Source organism: Saccopteryx bilineata, chromosome 6 (assembly GCF_036850765.1).
Source record: "Saccopteryx bilineata isolate mSacBil1 chromosome 6, mSacBil1_pri_phased_curated, whole genome shotgun sequence".
Taxonomy (NCBI): Eukaryota; Metazoa; Chordata; class Mammalia; order Chiroptera; family Emballonuridae; genus Saccopteryx; species Saccopteryx bilineata.
Window position 1 is genome coordinate 195,628,016 of NC_089495.1, and position 18,922 is coordinate 195,646,937.

Genomic DNA, 18,922 nt, shown 5'->3' on the forward strand with positions numbered 1-18,922 from the left:
TTCATTGCTTCTAAAATGGGGATCATAGGATTTGCTGTTTGTCTCCCAAACTGATGTTTTGCAACTGAAATGGAAGCCAAGCTCTGGCTGCCCACGCCGAGATTTGAGATTAACTGGGTGAAGGGTTGATGAGGTGGCAGAACCAAGGCCAGAGGAGTTTATGACAGCCGAGGTTTATGGTTTGATATGGACTTACGAAGCACACTCGAGGACTGCAATAGTCTCTCCTGGTCCCCACCCCCGTGCCCATGCTAGCAGCAGCACGGATGAGGCTTCTGTTGCGACATTATGAAAAACATTTCCTGGTACTTGTGAGAGGAAGGCGGGAGTGGCTCCAGGATAAGGCAGGCAGCTAATGGGTGCTCTGGAGGCTGGAGAACTTAATGGTTAGCCTCTCACTGGAAAGGGACTGGCTGGCCCAGGACAGTGGCGCAGTGGATAGAGCATCATCCCAGAGCGCTGAGGTCGCCAGCTCAATCCTGGTGTCACTGGCTCAATCCCGGGATTGCCAACTTGATCCTGAGGGTAGCAGCTAGATCCTGAGATTGCTGGCCTGAGCCCCAGTCGGGCACATATGAGAAGTAATCAATGGTTGCACAACTAAGTGGAACAACAAGTTGATGCTTCTCACTCTCTCTCTCTCCCCCGCACCCCTCTCCCTTTCTCTCAGAAAAAAGAAAAGCAAAGCAAGGCAAGAAAAGGAAAGAAAAGAAGAGAAGACAAGAGAAGAGAGAAAAGGGAGAAGAGTTCAAACTCACCAAGTCCCTGGTGGTGGCCACCTTGGGCACCTCATAAATACAACGACTCTTACAGTTTCTATGATCTCATTCCATTTACCCCTGACAACACCCCTGCAGGGCCAGATCATTCCCATTTTACAGACGCAGCCCAGAGGGGTGGAGTGACCAGACCAAGGTTATACTGATCACCAAAATGTGTGACTCCTGGACTGGAACTGCTGCCTCTCTGTTGAGGAAGAACTGAAGGGGTCACCATGCTCCTCCTTCATTCCTGAGTGACACCACACCTAGCACCCCACAGTCCAGCCATCAGCAAGCCCCTATTCACGCATCACTGAATGCCACTGTGTGCTGGTGAACGTTTAAGAACTGGCTCTCCAGCCCTGGCCGGTTGGCTCAGCGGTAGAGCGTCAGCCTAGCGTGCGGAGGACCCGGGTTCGATTCCCGGCCAGGGCACACAGGAGAAGCGCCCATTTGCTTCTCCACCCCTCCGCCGCGCTTTCCTTCTCTGTCTCTCTCTTCCCCTCCCGCAGCCAAGGCTCCATTGGAGCAAAGATGGCCCGGGCGCTGGGGATGGCTCTGTGGCCTCTGCCTCAGGCGCTAGAGTGGCTCTGGTCGCAACATGGCGACGCCCAGGATGGGCAGAGCATCGCCCCCTGGTGGGCAGAGCGTCGCCCCTGGTGGGCGTGCCGGGTGGATCCCGGTCGGGCGCATGCGGGAGTCTGTCTGTCTCTCCCTGTTTCCAGCTTCAGAAAAATGAAAAAAAAAAAAAAAAAAGAACTGGCTCTCCAGGGGAAAGCCTTAATTTATAGTGTTTGCCAATTCCTGTGGTGTAAATGTTCCTACCATTGCTATCAATGTGACATTGCTCAACAGAAAGTTAGAAGTAGTTAGTAATCAGCTCTCACAAGCCAGCTCCAGCATACCCAAACGAATGTGAGGCTGTGGTCCTTGGTGACTAGATTATCATGGGACAAGATCAAGGTAGCTACAAACTTGGTTAGAAATTCTCAAGTGCATCCTTGCTTTTATTCTTTTCCAAAACACTTGCTCTGATGAAACTTCCCCATGCGTATTTGTCCATTATTGTTGGCAGGTTGAACCAGGATGCAAAACAAGGCTCCATCTTGGACCCTAATGGTAGATGACAGACCCTTGGGCCCTCTTGCCATTCTTCCAGATCTTTCCATCATCCCTTCCCTTATGAACTTGTACTCTCACCCATACTAAGTTCTCAAAATCAAGAGACCAGAGTTAGATATTTTCAAGTGATATTCTCAAGGAATGTCACTTCCCCGAGCCTCAGTTTCCCATCTATAAAGTGGGGGGTGATAACAATAATGTCTAACCTGCTTACCTCTTGATGTGAAGATTAAACAATAATGGATAGGAGAGCACTTTGCACACTGTAGATTATCCGACTATTTTCATTCTTATTTCTAACACCTGGAAGGAAGAAAAGACACCCATCCAAGGACTTAGAAAACATATGCGTCATTTATTTCGCTTTATAAACTTTAGTTAAAACACACAAGAAATGTTTTTGTTTGTTTATTTGCCCCACTGGGTGGCAGTGACGGGCGCCCAGGTGTCAGCACAGGACCTAATGACATTCACACCAACTGGAAGATGCTGGTGGATCTGATAGGACCCAACCCACTTCCAGAACTGCTCGGTGTGAATTTCACACTTTCTCCCAATCGAGCCAATTGCTGAGCAATCTGGCAAAAGCAACTGGTTTGGTCATGACAAGAAATCTAGGAGCATCCATGTCCAACCCTTTCCTCGTCTCCCCGTCCACTCTTAGGAGAGCCAGTTGTCTAGAGAAGGGGTTGTCTCCATGGAAGAATTGTAGGCTCCATGCTTGTCCTCCCAACCTCTTTTTAGTCCATCAGATTTTGTTTTAGGACCACAACTCAGGTAGACAAAAAATTCCAATGTAGTGTCCTTAGTTTAGAATCAGAAAAATAAACTTGCCCTTATTTTGTTTTCTGCATTGCAATAAAATTATTAAAGTGGAAAGGACTTCTCTTCTGGGAAAAGCTCCTTCGGGCAGAGGACTGACTCCCTGCCCCCCCCCAATTGCTACCATTAAAAGCCACTGTTATCCCGCTCCACCTCATGCAAAATGCTTAGCTCAACTTTGCGCCCAGGACATTGGGGGTGGAAGAGCAAACAGTAGGGATGACCAGGTGACCGGAATGACTCCAGCTTCCCTGCCACATCCCAGGACAGTCTGAGTTCTCTGGCCGGGATTTCTGGGGAACTGAAATGAGATGTGGCCAAGGCAGGCTTGAGAGCTCTGAGCAGGGAACTCCTCTTGGGCCTGGGGGTTTGGTTTGCTGGGGTGGGAAGGCCAATCCTGACAGCACTGGAGATGTAGGGATTTCCCTTGGACATTCTGTCCCAATACCCTTCATGAATCTTTTGTCAAAAGGGACTATTGCTAATGATGGAATCTGGGGGCACTAGGGTACTGCCCCGTCTACTCAGAAGGGTCAGCCCTGGCTGGGGGGTAGGTAAGCAGTCTACGTAAGCAAGCTCTGTTCCCAGCTTTAATTCCCACTGGCAGGTGGCATTTTTCAGAATTCCCCAAAGCCACCAAGATTCTGCATGGATGAGGAACTGGTTTTTCCATCCTGGGGTTCAATGGCTCCAGAATGTACCCTGAGTGATGCTCCCCGAGCAAGTCTCAAACCAGACCTCTCCCCTGCCCCTCACCCAGACTGGCCCACTCCTGGAATGCCAGGCCCATTGGTCTGTCTCCCAAGAACCAGTTCTCTGATGTCTACCCCACAGAGTTGGGGTGTGAAGAGAGAAAAGGGGTCCAAGAGATATATATGAATTCCCCTTCTTTATCAGCAGACAGGGTCTGGACCCCAGCTGGATTTGGGTGCTTCCTCATGCCAGCCTTAGTCCTGGGCATGGGCAGGCTTCCTGCGAAGAATGGAAACCTGGTTTCTAAGGCTGGTGAAGGGGACAGGGAACCCCTCAGCTCTATCCCAGTGAGGACAGAAGGACCCTTTCAGAGCTGATGCCCTGCCACCATGGTGAAGAGCTCCTGTACCAATCCAGGCAGAGCTGGGATCAAATCTGACTTGGTCACTTACCAGCTGAGTTCCAGAAAAATCACTTAAGCTCTTAGATCTCACTATCCCCTGCCCCGACCCCTGGGGAGCGGAAGATGGAAAGAGATGGTGCACAGCGAGCGCCTATGACAGTCTGGGAATAAGACAGAGCCTGGGACGGGCCCTGGCGGGTGATTCCTCCACATCGCTCTGGCCTGAGCATTCGCCCGTCCCTCCCCATCCCTAAGCCTCACCTCTCACACAGGGATCACATCATCAGCCCCCCGCCCCCATCTGATCTCCTGGCTCCCTCCCCAGCTCCCAGCCCCTGTAGGACTGCTGTCTTCAGCTTCTGAAAGCTCAGCCGCCTGCACTCCCTCCCCAGCTACTCATGGCCTAGGCACCCCAGTGGCGGCCTTGGTCTGGCATTCAAGGCCCCCTGCTGTCCAGCATGGCCCTGCTGTCCCCAACAGCCCTGTCCTTGCATCGCCTCCCTCCCATGCCCTTCTCTGTCCTCCACCCAGGCCGTGCCAGGCGTTTGCCCTCCTTTGGGAGGCCTTGTCTCACCTGCTCCACCAGCCAGAGTCCAACCCTGCCTTCAGGGCCTAGCACACCGTCCGCCCCTTCCCGACGCTTTCTCTGACCACTCCAGCCTTCCCCCCGAGCTCCTGCCACAGCTGTCCACCTTGAATTGTCCTTGCATTGGTGAAAACCTGTAGGGGTCATCACTCCAAACCAAGGGATCCACCCAAGGTCCCACCCAAGTCCCTGAAGAAGGGAAGAGCCATGGGCCAGAGGCAGAAGTGTCCTCCTCCTCAGCAGTGCCCTGCACTGGGCCTCGCCCCAGTCAGTGGCCCCGGGTGACTGGGCGAACTGTTTCCAAGGCCTCTCAGCCTCTGGAGCGGTGCCTGGAGAAACCAAAATTGGCCGGGAAAGGGACAGTGGCCGATGGAGAGGAGCATGGGACGTCGGGGCAGCAGGACGGGGAGGAGTAAGGGGTCAATCCGATCCGACCCAGCCTGTAGGGGCTCCCCGTGCCTGGACGCAACAGGGCCCAGGAGGACCAGCCTGGGGCAGGGGAGCCATGCTGTCTGCAGGCAGCAGTCCTCCGCAGGCGGGCGAGGCCCTGGCGGGAGATACGGATGCAGGGGAGGCAGTGGCTTCAGCAAGAGAAAAGTCGTCCTTGGCAGCAGAGGCTTCCGGCTGGGGTCTCCCCGAGTCAAAGCCCCGTCGTCCAGAGCAGGGGCGCAAGGTGGCGATGTGATGTGGTCACAGCCCAAGTTCCCGGGCCCTTCGCCCTTTTCCTTACTGCTCTGGGGCGGGCCCTGTTGTCACAGCTTTCTTCACTGTGACCAAGTGACCCCCCGGGGCTCTCTGAGGGGGCTGGGGGGCTGGTAGAGCCCCCGACCCCCTGCGGCTTGCTAGATGACTTCCTGCTTGGTGATAGTCAGCTGGGGGAGGGCGGAGGGGGGCTTGACGACGGTGGCGATGGCTCCTGGCAGCAGCTTGTAGGGCTCAGACCCCGAGCCACCTGGCGGCGAGGGCTGCGGAGTCTCCGGGGTGGCTGGAGGGACGGAGAGACAGACAGGCTGCTCAGAGTTCCAGTCTTTGGGGAGGAGAGGAGGAGCCCTGGGAAGTTCTCCCCTCTCTGGGGCTTGGTTCCCTCTTTAGAAAAGGGGAAGAGGATGAAAATGGACAATCTCTAAGGTCTCTGAGGGCCCACACTTCCTGAGTCCCAGGTCAGAGGCGTAAGTCCCAGGAGGTCTGGAAGGCTGTGGCCGGGCGGCGTTCTGCGGTCAGAGCCTTCCCCCAGGTCCTACCAACGCCCATCCCCTCCCCCCCACCGTTTAATATGGAGACGGGGCTGCTTCTCCCGAACCAGGGCCCAAGTCTGACTCTCTCCAAGGACAATGGGACATGTGACAGGAACACCCATTCTTGGAGAGGAGCAACAGCTGATGAAACCCAAGTTCTGGCTAACTGGCTTTAAAAATACCATTTCTCTGATATTAGGTAGATGAGTAACTGAAACTAACTGGCCTTACCCCAAAAACAGGTTAAGAAAGTAACTTTGATCATGACCCTCTTGGCTAACTTTATTCAATGGACAACTTTCCCAAAGAACAATCTCCTTGAAATGAAATCTCATTTTAGCGGACTGCCTCATCCCAATGATAACCTTATTCTTTGAAGAACTTTGTCAGGAACAATCTCCCTCTTGTGAGATTTCACCTCAGAGGAGTCTAGTCCAGTGGACACCCCCACTAATAAATAGTCTCACCCACCTGTTTAATCGATAGCTTTACCCATTTGAGACTTATTTAATGAACAATTTTACTTAGCGGACAACACCTAACAGAATCTTCACTCTAATGGGCGCCCTGATCCGATGGGCAACCTCATCTAGTGGATTAACTCATCCCAAGAGGCTGTCAGTCACCTCACTGAACAACCACCTTACCAAATGGACAGCCCCACCCCTTCTCCCGCCGGGAGCACAGAGAATTGTTTTATCCTGGTTCTCATCTTCTAGCCCCAGCCTTCTCCTGGCTCTCCTCTTAGGTCCCAACCTTACCCCTTCCTGAGCAGAGCCCAAGTTGCCCACCTGCCTGCCCCCTGGGTCGGGGCCACTCACACATCTGTCCATTGCTGAGGTGAGCAGGCATCGTATTGGCAACGATGACGTTGGTGCCCATGTGTTCCTGCATCAGGTGAGGGTGCAGGGGGTGATGGGCATGAGCTGCATCACTGGAGGACCCTGTAGGTAGAGGGGGCACTCAGTGAAGATGGAGAACTCAAGATAAGGACCATGGGCCTTGAGACAACATCTCCCTCAGGTGTGGCCAGGCAACCTGCCCACCCATTATTGATGATGCCTGTTGGATTTCTACTCCTGGGTTAGTACACTGGGGCTTACCATTCCTATCCACAGGCTTTATGAGGGTATTAAGAGAACCCAACAAACCAAGAGAACAAAAGTGATTTAAAAGAAACAAGGAGCACAGAAGGAAGCATTGAGATAATTTAAATAATAATGAGTGTTGATTGCATGTTACCCTAATGGATTGAATCGATGGCTCTCAAAGTTGCTTGGCATGGAAGTCCTTCAACATTTTGGTCCCAACTCACCTTTCAGTCTCTTCCCCACACCTCTTTCAGCCAAGCTGACATACTGATAGCATCGCAGTGTTTCTCTGTACTTTCCCATCTCTGTGCTTTGCTCATGGGTTTGGCTTCACTAGAGATGTCTTCTCAACCCTTCCATGTTCACAAGACCAAATTTCAGCTCAGATACTTCCTCCTTTGGGAGGCCTCTCCCCATTCTCTCCACTCCAGTAGGAAGTAACCCTCTCCTTCCGTGGAATACACACAGTAATCAATGTATCTGTGACCCACCCTTTGGGAAGAACCCCTTCTGTCTGTGCGCATCACAGTGAGTCCAAGCCTCCTCACCTGGCTCTTGCCTCCTACCCTTCCCGCTTCTTCATCTAGTACCATCTCTGCAAAAATCCTCCAGCCCTACTGAGGCTGCCAGTGCAGCGACCCCCACTTGTCACTATCGCGCCATCTTTATTTCTCTTTTAGCCCAGCCAAGATTCCATTGCCCATTGTTACAATCACTCCCTTGCTCTCATTGTCGGCTCTCTCATGGCTCCCCTTCAGAATAAAACAGCTTCATGGGGTTGTCTACGCTTGTTAACTCCACTTCACTTTCCTGCTCACCCACACGTAACACTTCCCAGCTGAGTTTCCCTCCCCACGGTCCTCTGACACAGCTCTTTTCACAATCAGCAGGAGCCTCCAGGTCGCCAACCCAATGAACATTTCCATCCCTGTCCTGCGGAATTTAACACCTTTAAATGTCCTGTCCTCCTTAAACATGCTCTTCTTTTGGATTCTGGAATTTCCCTCGCTTTGCTCCTCTGGCTAGATTTCCTCCAATCGCCTTCCATGGTTCCTAATTGCTGGGACACCATGGAGTTGCCTTTCATCCTGAGCTTTGGGTTTGTGTTTGAGACTTGGGCATCCAAATGTCTCCTTGATAACTCAACTTGGATATCTAATAGCCATCTCAAGCTTAACTAACGTCTACAATGAATCTCCTGGTTCACCTCTCACCACTGCCACCATACCCAGCCTCAAACTGTTTTTACAGCATCTTACCATCTTAGTAAATTACTCAACCAGCATTCCTGGTACTCAAAGCAAAAGCATCGTTTTCATCCTTGACTCTTCCCCTTCTCCTCCCTCCTTGCCACTGATCAATCAGCAATCTTGCGGGTTCTTCCTCCACATAGACTATTGAACTTTTCTCTGCAGTCATGATTTGTCCCAGCCTCCATCAGCCTTCCTCTGATTGGAGACAGCATCCTCAGGGGTCTCCTGCCTCCACTCTGCCCCCACCACCAAATTCACTTTCTACCCAACAATCAGAGTGGCTTGATTTTCACTCTTCTTATGATAGTGTGTGAGGATAAAATCCACATTTCTGACCATGGCCTAGAAAACTGCACGCGCATCATTTGGTTCCTGCCTGGCCTCCAGCTTCGTCTCACACAGCTCCCCGTCTCTCAACCTCATCCTTCTTCCTTGAACACACCGCGCTCTCCTGCTTCAGGACTTCGGCATTAGTTCCTGCCGCCGAGAATGCTTTTACAGGTTCCGTTTCCTTTCACCCCTCAGGTCTAGGCACAAAGGTCACCACTTCAGAGAGCCTATCAAGAGGCCCCTTTTCAGTTATGGTCGATCATTTTACCTGGTTATTTAAATATTTGTCGTTAACCTCTTTATTCTTTATTTGATTACTGCCTGTTCCCAAGGGCTCACAATCAGCAGGAGCCTCCATGTCGCCAATCCAATGAACATTTCCATCCCTGTCCTGTGGAATTTAACACCTTTAAATGTCCCATTCTCCTTAAACATGCTCTTCTTTTGGATTCTGGAGTTTCCCTCGCTTTGCTCCTCCGGCTAGATTTCCTCCAATCTCCTTCCATGGTTCCTAATTGCTGGGACACCATGGAGTTGCCTTTCATCCTGAGCTTTGGGTTTGTGTTTGAGACTCGGGCACATGTGTGTGTGCATACAGTCTCTCTCTCTCTCTCTCTCTCTCTCTCTCTCTCTCACACACACACACACACACACACACACACACAACCACCAAGAGGGCAGAGATCTTGTTCTCGGCTGAATCTCCAGCTCTTAGAACAGTGACTGACACATGCTAGGCTCTCAGCACCTGAATAAATGGACCACTATCCGTTTTCCTGATGAGGAAACTGAGGCTCAGGCAGCTTGAGGGATTTGCCCAAAGCCACAAAGTGAGGGAGTGATGGAGCGCAGAGGTGAGCCCATGTCTGCGTGAAGCTTGTCTAGGAGAGGCCCCAGCCCCGCCCACCTCTCAGCTCCTGGGCCTGGCACGGACCTCCCAGCAGCATCTCCTGCAGCAGGTTGTCGATCTTGGCCATGCCGAAGAGCTTGATGAACTGGATCTGCTCGATCATCTGCCAGGTGATGCTCTGCAGGGTGGGCAGCAGCAGCAGCAGCTCGCCGAAGCGGCCGCGCGAGTCGTACTGGCGGTCGTTGATGTAGTCCTCCAGGCTCACTTGCACCTGGGACCGCAGCCGCTTGATCTTACCCGGGTCACTCAGGCCCTTGGCATCTGCAACGGGAGGGGCAGCGGGGCCCAGCTGGAGCATCCGGGGGTGGGCACCCAGACCTCCCCTGACTCATGGGGCCCTGATCAGGGGCTTAGTGGCCCAAGGTCACATAGGGAGTCCTCAGCAGTGCTGGGATGTGCATTCAGGGTCCTCAAGAACCAGGGTACACTAGCACGATGGTAGCTTCCTGGACCCAGGCAGGAAAGCATTTCTGACACTTTTCCTAAGATGCAGAACGGGAGGAGGGGGAGTGGGGGATGGAGGACAGGACTTCATACCCAAGAGGAAATCACTTCATGTGTAACTTCCTCATTCCATATGGGGAAACTGAGGCCCAGAGCAGGAAAAGGACTTGGCCCGGGTTATACATCCAGTTGTTGGCAGGTCCCTGATGTGGACTTGGGGCTCCTGAGTCCCAGCCAAGGTCCCACTGTCCAGATCTCAGCACACGCTGCCTCTGCTGCCTTAGAACCGCAGCCCTGCTTCCCTGCTCCCTTGCCTGTGCCACTTAGGGTCTTGGCTTGGGGTTCACCTCCACCAGGAGGCCTTCCCATCCCACCCTCCCCACGTCTGCATTATGAGTGTCCATCCTGCCCCAAGTTTCTGTGGCTCTTCCATTACTACTGAGCACACAGGAGGCAACTGTCTCTTCCACTAGACTGTGAGCTCTGTGCAGGCAGACAGATGTCTCCTTTGTCACTGTAACCACCACCCAGTGCCATGCATAGTCAATATTTGTTGGAGAGGTAACTAGATGAAAGAATAGGTGGATGGATGGAAGGATAAGTAAACAAAAAATAATCAACGGGTAAAATTCTAGATCCTCGTTCTCAAGAAGGGGACTCAGGTAGTCCTCCAGTCAGCAATCTCAGACTCATGGAGGTATGTATTTATTTCCTAAAGTAAGTGGCAGAGCCTGACCTCTGGTGGCGCAGTGGATAAAGCGTCGACCTGGGAACACTGAGGTCGCCGGTTCAAAAAAAATCCTGCACTTGTCTGGTCAAGGCATATATGGGAGTTGATGCTTCCTGCTCCTCCCTCCTCTCTCTCTTCTCTAAAAATGAATAAATAAAATAATAATAATAAAAACATACACATTCCCTCCAACTTGCTTTGCCCTCAAACCTGCCTCTCTTTCTCTCTTTCAATATGCTGTCTTTTAAAGAAAAAAAAAAAAAAAAGTAAGTGGCAGAAAGAGAATTTTACCCAACCCAGAGCTCTCTCCACTGAACCATGTTTGTGCATTCTTTTATTCATTCAACAAACTTTTATTGGGCACCACCTACATGCCAGGCCCTAGTCTAGGCCGCCTGCCCCTCCAAGCCAGGTGCTGACTGTGACTCAGCATCCGTAACCCTGCACCTCATGGAGCAATTACTCTGTCTAGCCCTGTGCTGAGCGCTGCAGGGGACACAGCCTGGGCCAGGCTCTCAGAGAAACCAGAGCTAGAAATCTTACCCTGTAAGAAATGGGGAATCGTCCGTGGTTGGTAAGAGTATGGGCTTGAGAGCTGAATAGTCTGAAGTTCAAATCCGATCTCTGCCACTTTCTGGCTGTGTGACCTTGGGCAAATTAACCAATCTCCCTAGGCCTCAGCTCTCTAATCTGAAAACTGGGATAATAGTTCCTACCTCACAGGTACCATGTTGCAAATAGTAAGCGAGGTATTCCCACAGAGTGTTTAGAATGGCGCCATAAAGAGCATTCTTAGGATGACCAGAAATGGTGGTCATCTTCTTCTTCATTACTGCTATTACTAGAGGTGATCTTCATGCAGGTGGGGCCCAGCTCTAAGACAGTGCCTGGCACATAGTAGGCCCTCTCTAACATGTCAGGAGGGAAGGGAGGAAGCGTGCAAGCCTTTGGGGCCCAGGAATCTTGACATTGTGAAATAAAGTTGGGCTTTGCACAGACATAACTACAGATGCAGGTGGAAATTCAGAAGAAGGAATGGCAAGAGGAGAGTCAAGAGCTGCATGCAATACAGTCGTCCCCGCTTACCTGCGGGAGATACAGTCCAAGACCCTTGTGGATGCCTGAAACCACAGACTGTACTGAACCCTTCTATACCACATTCTACACCATAGTTTTTCCCCTCCGTACATGCCTATCACGAGCCTCAATTTATAAATTAGGCACATTAAGAAATTATCACCAATGACTAATAATAAAAGTGAACAATTATAACAAAACACTATAATAAAAGTTACCTAAGTGTGGTCTCTTTCTGTCTCAAAATATCTTATTGTATCATTCTCACTTTTCACCTAAAGAAGTGTTTTACGGCTTCTCCTTGGAATGTCCTAAGTGTCAGCATCACTCCTCATGCGCTTTGGGACCATTACTAAGTAAAACAGAGAGAACACGCTGGAAAAAGGGATGGCTCACATCCCAGGTGGGACAAAGCAGGAGGCTGCGAGACCTCATCACGCTGTAAGAAATAAACTTACAAATTGTTTATTTCTGGAATTTTCCATTTAATGTTTTCAGACCATGGTGGACTACAGGTAACTGAAGCCACAAAGAGCAAAACTGTGGATGAGGGGGACTACTGTATCGTCATCCTGTGAGGTGAAAGGTTAGAAAAAACTCTCCACAACTGACAGCATGAGAAATAAAGGCGTAAGCACGGAACACATTTTATACAGGTGATCTACAGAGACACCAAAATATATTGAGGATGGGGGTGGGGGTGGGAATGGTGACAGAGGAAAGTGAAATCCCCCAGCAGCCCAGGAGGAAAAACATGATTGACAAAGATAAATCAAGAAAGAACCGGCTTAGCATTTAATTTAGAGCTCAAAGTAACAGCCAGAAGAAACAGTTATGAATCGGAAATGGTTCCCTTTGGGGAGTAGGCTTTGGCAGGAAAAGTGGGGCAGGGAGGACTCTCTGCATCAGGCGTCCCCAAACTACAGCCCACGGGCCACATGCGGCCCCCTGAGGCCATTTATCCGGCCCCCGCCGCACCCGGAAGGGGCACCTCTTTCATTGGTGGTCAGTGAGAGGAGCACTGTATGTGGCGGCCCTCCAACGGTCTGAGGGACAGTGAACTGGCCCCCTGTGTAAAAAGTTTGGGGACCCCTGCTCTGCATTTTAAATGTGTGCAGATATTATTTTGCTAAATTTTTTTGAGGAAAAGAAGAAAAGATAGAAGGAAAGGAAAGAACATAGGAGGTAAGGGGAGAGAAGGAAGGAAGAAAGGAAAGGAAAGAAAAAACCCAAGCCTCTGGAGTCAGTGTGCCCTGTTAAGGCATAGCATCCCTTTGAACCTTGATTTTCCTCATCTGTTAAACGGAGCTAATAAAGATGCCCTCTGCCAGCTGTTGTGTTAAGGAGATGAGGTTGTGAACTCAGGGCATGTCACCCACAAGGAGCAGTGTGACGGAGGGTCTGAAGCATCAAGGACAGGTGGCAGGGGTGGACTATACCTGGGTCAAAGAAGATGATGGCTTTGAGGCAGGCGTACTCGTTGTCATCGATCTGCAGCTCCTGGAAAGGCAGCACCAGCTCGTCCAGGATGCGCATGGACACCCGGCTCATCTCTGCCAGCTCCGGGCAATGCCGTGGGATGATGTAGTCATTACCTGGATGGGTTGGGAAGGGAAGGGGATGGAGAAGCCACACGGGCGCGTCCCATACCCCTAGCTCTGGACAGGCCCTGTCCTTTGCAGTTGCAATGCAGCTGGTACCCACAGGAGGAGCACCCCTTTGGCACTGTCATGCCCATTTTACGGAGGAGGAAGTTAAGGCCCAGATAAAAGGAACGTGTTGCTTGAAGTCTGGGACCAGGCCTGGAGCTGGCTTTCTAGGGTCCTTTCACATCAGCCAAGTTCCATTCTCCAAGACCCACAAGGCTGATGACATTTTAGGGCCCCTTGGGAGGCCCCAAAGCATCAGGGTGAAGGGCCCAGATTCTGGAACCTGGCTGCTTGGGCTGGACCCTCTTCTACCACTAACTAGCTAATTATATTTGGGTAGATTACTTTCTGTGCCTTGGTTGTTTTTGTTGTTTGTTTGTTTGTTTGTTTGTTTTCATCTGTAAAATGGGATAAATAATAAAGCTTACCTCATAGAGCTGTGTTAACTAAACGAGTTGATATTTTGTAAAGTACTCAGACTAGGATCTGGCCCACAGTGTGATCTACAGTAGCACTAAAATAAACATGCCATGAAGGCATAGGTGACAGAGACTGGAGTTTGTGCTATTTCTGGCTGTCTCTTCCAGAAAGCACACCAGAACACATGAGCGATTCCAGGGCCAGCCCTGTGTGTGCTTGAACTTTAATACTGGGGAACTTTAATTCCTTGCATCCATATTTCCTTGCCTCCGAGGAGAGTATCCAATCGAGAGCACTGAGGACAGGACTATTTTTGATCTGTCTCCCTTGTCCCAGCACACCACCCCAGCCATCTCCTGTGCCCTCCACAGAGCCCTGGCTGGGCAGGCCACCTCCTCACCTAGCAGCAGAACGTCCTTGAATACCATGGATCGCTTGGTGGCTCCGAGCAGCAGGTGCTCGCCGGCATGGGCTCTGAGCAGGGCCACCTGGAGGACAGAAGGGACAGTGTCTAGTGTCTGCACCCTGGGAAGGTTGCCCCTAGCCAACGCGCTGACCTTGGGCAAGTCAGCTCCATGCTTCCCTTGCCTTTACCTGCCTGAACTATAACATGGGCATCCTCCCTTCACTGATCAAACCCGGGGCCTGGAAAAGATTCGGCAGGAACCCAGAAGGGGGGAGAACGTGCGTTCAGAGCAGGGAGACCAAACGCTGACTCTGACCTTGCATTTCTGTGCCCTTGGGCAAGTTGCCGCTCTCCTCTGAGCCTGGTTTATGTGCCTGGTGAAACCAACAGCATTCTAAGGCTTTCATCACCTAAAGAGGACCTACTATCCCAAAAGTTCTAAACCCGTGGGTCCCAAATTTCTACCCATGGATCAGCTATGAAAGATCACGAAAAGTGGTTTATAAAAGGCAGACTCTCAGGCCCTGCCACCTGAGATGCTGCTTCTGTATGTACGGGGTTGGGCCAAGGATCTGCATTAAATAGGTTCCCCAGCTGATTCTGATGTGCACTGTGTTTGAGAAATCTCTGCTCCAGAAGATTTTCAGGGCATCTTCCCACTTGACACTGCAGGAGTCTAGGATTCTGAGAGGGAGTTACAAGAACTTGGATGTGGAAGTTGGTTCCCACCCAAGGCCATGGCACGAGCACTGGTCCCAGAAGGGGCTGAACTTGACCCCTTCCCTGCAGAGAGGACAAGGCTGCCTTGGAAGACTAAAGGTAGGAGCCCAGCCAACTCGCAGGGGGACAGCACCTGCCCTTTCAGAACCATCTGCTTTAGCGCTCCCGTGAGAACTAAAAGGTGGGCTGGAAAAAATGCAGCAGGCTGGTAGCCTCAAGTGTCTTCTCTGCAAGGTTGGGTCAGGGAGTTTAGAGGTTTTTTAGCAGGCTAAATTATGAAGTGAAAACGCTCTTGTTCATGAATTCATTTGTTCATTCTTTTCAGTCATCAAATGTTAAGTGCCTACTAAGTGACAATTTTAAGACAACGGGCACACAGTGTTTAAAGGAAGGGAAAAGAGGACAAGAGCAAGGGAAAGAAAGAGGGAAGGTAAGAGGGAGAGAGAAAGAGGAGAAGAAGAGAGCAGGGGAGGGAGGAAGGGAGGGAGAGGGAGGGATACAGGGAGGTGAGGATACAGTTATATGATAAAGAGTAATGGGGCAAGAGTGACTACGTAAATGGGAAGGTCAAAAAAGGCCTATCTAAGGAGGTGAAATTGTTCTAAGGCACACCATAAACATTCAATAAATACTTGTTTGAATGAAGAAAGGAAGAAATGGGTGAATAAATGAATGAGCAAACTACCTAACTTCCTCTCCAAATCTAGCCCCTGCTGGGCAGCCACGTGTCCTTACCTAGTCTGTCCCACTGTGGCTAAACCTTGTGAGGATGACAGGAAAAGAGGAGAAATGGAAAACAGGAGCTGAGAGTGCATTTTCCCCACCAGGACAAGGACGCATATTATTGAGCATTTCCTATATTGCACACCGGGCACTGTGCAGGTCCTTTGTCACTTACCTAGTGGCTCTCAAACTGAGAGGCAGAAGACCTGGCATCAGGTCCCAGCTCTGTGGCTGCCTTGCTTTGTGACCTTGGGCAAATCACCTGCCCTCTCTAGGCCTCAGTACCCTTATCCAATGCTACCCAGTTTTACAGGTTTCAATGGATTGATGTCCCAAACAAAACAAGAGGCAAACGAACTTGGAAGGTAGTTCCTGGGGCAATGTCTCTAACTTGGGGTATCCTTTGGAAGACTGTGACCCCTAATTCTCCAAGGTATGCCTTTTCCTCCCTGCAACCCCCATCTTGAGCAAGATGGGCTCCTCGTATACCATGAATGGGGAGCTGGGAACCCTCATGGTCCCAGGTCCAGCCCCTAACATGGCGGCTGTTCTGGGGTGAGCAGGCAGGGGGGTGTTAATGATTGTCCCGTGTTATTGGCCACCCATCACTGCTCTCTGAGAATGCTCTGAGCCCCAGCCAGGGAGGTTTGGGTGGGAAATCGAGGTTAACAATTGTTCAACTTGGGGGTATCTTGTTGCCCTGCTGAGCCCCTGGGAAGGAACAGAAGGGATTAAACATTAATGTAGACTCTCCAGCAGAGGGGACCAGGGCCAGAACACAAGGAGCAGGGGAGCAGGCAGGCACAGCTCTGCCAAGACCCCTGTGCTGCCATCCCTCCCACAGTAGGAGGAGTCCATGTGAGAGGGCACCAGATCCAGCCCCCGCTGTGAGGCTGAGGACCAGCCAACCCAGGGCTTGCCCAGCGTGTCCCACCATGGGACACTAACAGTTCCCAGGAGGGTCTGGGCATCACAGGAGTTCCAGAAGCCCTGGGTCCATCCACAAAGTTCGACAGCTGCCTTGCTTGTGGGACTTCTCAGAAACTTCAACAGACTGACATGCATTGCCAGTCTCTTGTGCAAATGTGCAAAACAGAGAAACAAATGCACCAGGAACTGATAGCTTGGCCCCATGCACCAGCGACCCCAAGGTTCCCTCAGAGCTGAGAAGGTGGCCCAGACCAGCTCTCTTTTCCCAGACAGGCCTGAGGGGAACCCTAAGCAGGAGCTATCATTTGCAGTATCTGAGAAACTCATTTGTCCTCAGACCCCCCTCCCCACGGGGACGTTTTTGGTCTGCCAAAGAATGTACTTTGGGAACTAAAATGCTGAAGTAAACCATTCTGGGGGGACACAAGGAAGAGGCTGACATTTAGGGAGGCAGCCATGGCGCAGGCACTGTGTAGGTGCTCGTTACATGATTGACACTTTTCAAACGGTAATGTCCTCAATCCTCCCAACAACTCTCTGAAACAGGTATTCTAATTTCCACTTTACAGACAAGATAACTGAGACTCAGTGACCGGAAGTAATCTGTCCAAGATCACACAGAGAACCAATCTTAAAACCAGGGCTCAGGTTCAAATTTCCTGATTCCTGGCCTTGGACCCCTGTCAGTAACCGCTTGGGAGAGGGGACCAGTACAGCGGTGCAGTGTATAGAAAGAAGCCTGGACTTTGGAGCTTGCCTGCTTGGTTCTAATCCCAGCTTTGCTGGTTACTAGCTGTGTGACCTTGAGCAAGTTACACAACCTCTCTCTGCCCTAGTTTCCTCACCTATAAAATGGAACTAATAATAGCACTACTTCAGGGGGTGTTAGAGACATTAAATATTTGCAAAGTGATTTAAACAACTCCAGGCACATATAAGCACTATGTGAGTTTTGTTAAATAAGATCAAATCAATCCAAGGCTGCATCTCAAGTGGGCCAGCAGGACCCTCCTGCCTGGTGTCCCCACCGCCCGCAGCCCAGGTCCGCCCGCACCTACCTGGTCATCCAGGGGCAGTTCGCAGAAAGCCGGGATGTACTTGGCCCACTCAACAAGCACCAGAAGCTGCTCCTTCATGGACTCGCACACGTCGGCGATGCTGGCAATCTTCTTTGCCCGGATGTCTCCATTGATCCCAGAGACAGGGGAGGTAATCTGGGGAGAGAGGCCGGGCAGTGCTGGGGGCGGGGCTTGCCCCACGCTCGCGGAGCCCTGCACAGACCGTTTCCCTGTCTGGAAGTGGGGAAAGGGACTGTGGGTGCCTTCTTGGGTCCAGAGGGAGCTCAAGAAAAAAGGCACAGAAAGAAGGAGGCTGAAGAAGGCAGAGGTGAGTGAGGAGGGCTCCCTCTGGGCCTTCACCTGCTGCCGGCCCCTGCCTCCTCTTCCACCAGCGCCTTAGAACCCCAAGAAACCCTTCAGCCCTAGGGGAGAAGCAGGGCAAAATTTATCATCTTCATCTGATAGATGAAGAAACCACAGCCCAGAGAAGTGCTGTGACTTGCCCAAGGTCACACAGCAAGAAGCTGGCTAAGCCTGACCAGGTGGTGGCGCAGTAGATAGAGCGTCGGACTGGGATGTAGAGGACCCAGGTTCAAGACCCCGAGGTCACCAGGTTGAGTGTGGGCTCATCTGATTTGAGCAAGGCTCACCAGCTTGGACCCAAGGTTGCTGGCTCGAGCAAGGGGTTACTCGGTCTGCTGAAGGCCCACAGTCAAGGCACATATGAGAAAGCAATCAATGAACAACTAAGGCGTCACAACAAAAAACTGATGATTGATGCTTCTCATTTCTCTCCATTCCTGTCTGTCTGTCCCTGTCTATCCCTCTTTCTGACTCCTTCTCTGTCTCTGTAAAAAAAAAAAAAAAAAAAAAGAAGCTGGCTGAGTCCCAGTTTGCTACTCTGTCCACTTGCTCATCACTTCTCTGTTCTCCTGGGGATGAGCTGACCTCAGGCCCTCAGTGAAAGCGACAATTCTGCCTGGCCTGCGTGATGCCGGCAGCAGGATAAGCTCGAAAGTGCCCCAGAGTGCCAGACCTGGGGTCGAGCGTTGTCTCTGTTCTACACTGGCCCCAGAGTGCCAGACCTGGGGTCGAGCGTCGTCTCTGTTCTACACTGGCCCCAGAGCGCCAGACCTGGGGTCGAGCGTCGTCTCTGTTCTACACTGGCCCCAGAGCGCCAGACCTGGGGTCGAGCGTCGTCTCTGTTCTGCACTGGCCCCAGAGCGCCAGGCCTGGGGTCGAGCGTCGTCTCTGTTCTGCACTGGCCCCAGAGCGCCAGACCTGGGGTCGAGCGTTGTCTCTGTTCTACACTGGCCCCAGAGCGCCAGACCTGGGGTCGAGCGTCGTCTCTGTTCTACACTGGCCCCAGAGCGCCAGACCTGGGGTCGAGCGTCGTCTCTGTTCTGCACTGGCCCCAGAGCGCCAGGCCTGGGGTCGAGCGTCGTCTCTGTTCTGCACTGGCCCCAGAGCGCCAGACCTGGGGTCGAGCGTTGTCTCTGTTCTACACTGGCCCCAGAGCGCCAGACCTGGGGTCGAGCGTCGTCTCTGTTCTACACTGG

At 51.7% G+C, this 18,922-nt stretch overlaps 1 protein-coding gene across 3 annotated transcripts in view; it reads right to left on the reverse strand.

The window, feature by feature from the left end:
* Window positions 1-2,218: 2,218 nt before the first annotated feature.
* HNF4A (hepatocyte nuclear factor 4 alpha) overlaps window positions 2,219-18,922 on the reverse strand; it is a 65,836-nt gene continuing 49,132 nt past the window's right edge. For 2 of the 3 annotated variants that reach the window (XM_066234341.1, XM_066234339.1), the window contains exons 5-10: window positions 17,364-17,519; window positions 13,927-14,014; window positions 12,897-13,052; window positions 9,231-9,467; window positions 6,414-6,566; window positions 2,219-5,372 (exon numbers count right to left, since the gene is read on the reverse strand). In XM_066234341.1, coding sequence (XP_066090438.1) covers window positions 5,230-5,372; window positions 6,414-6,566; window positions 9,231-9,467; window positions 12,897-13,052; window positions 13,927-14,014; window positions 17,364-17,519 — 933 coding nt within the window. In that variant the 3' untranslated portion in view covers window positions 2,219-5,229. The remainder of the gene's footprint in view (window positions 5,373-6,413; window positions 6,567-9,230; window positions 9,468-12,896; window positions 13,053-13,926; window positions 14,015-17,363; window positions 17,520-18,922) is intronic. The other variant, XM_066234340.1, reaches the window with a different exon arrangement.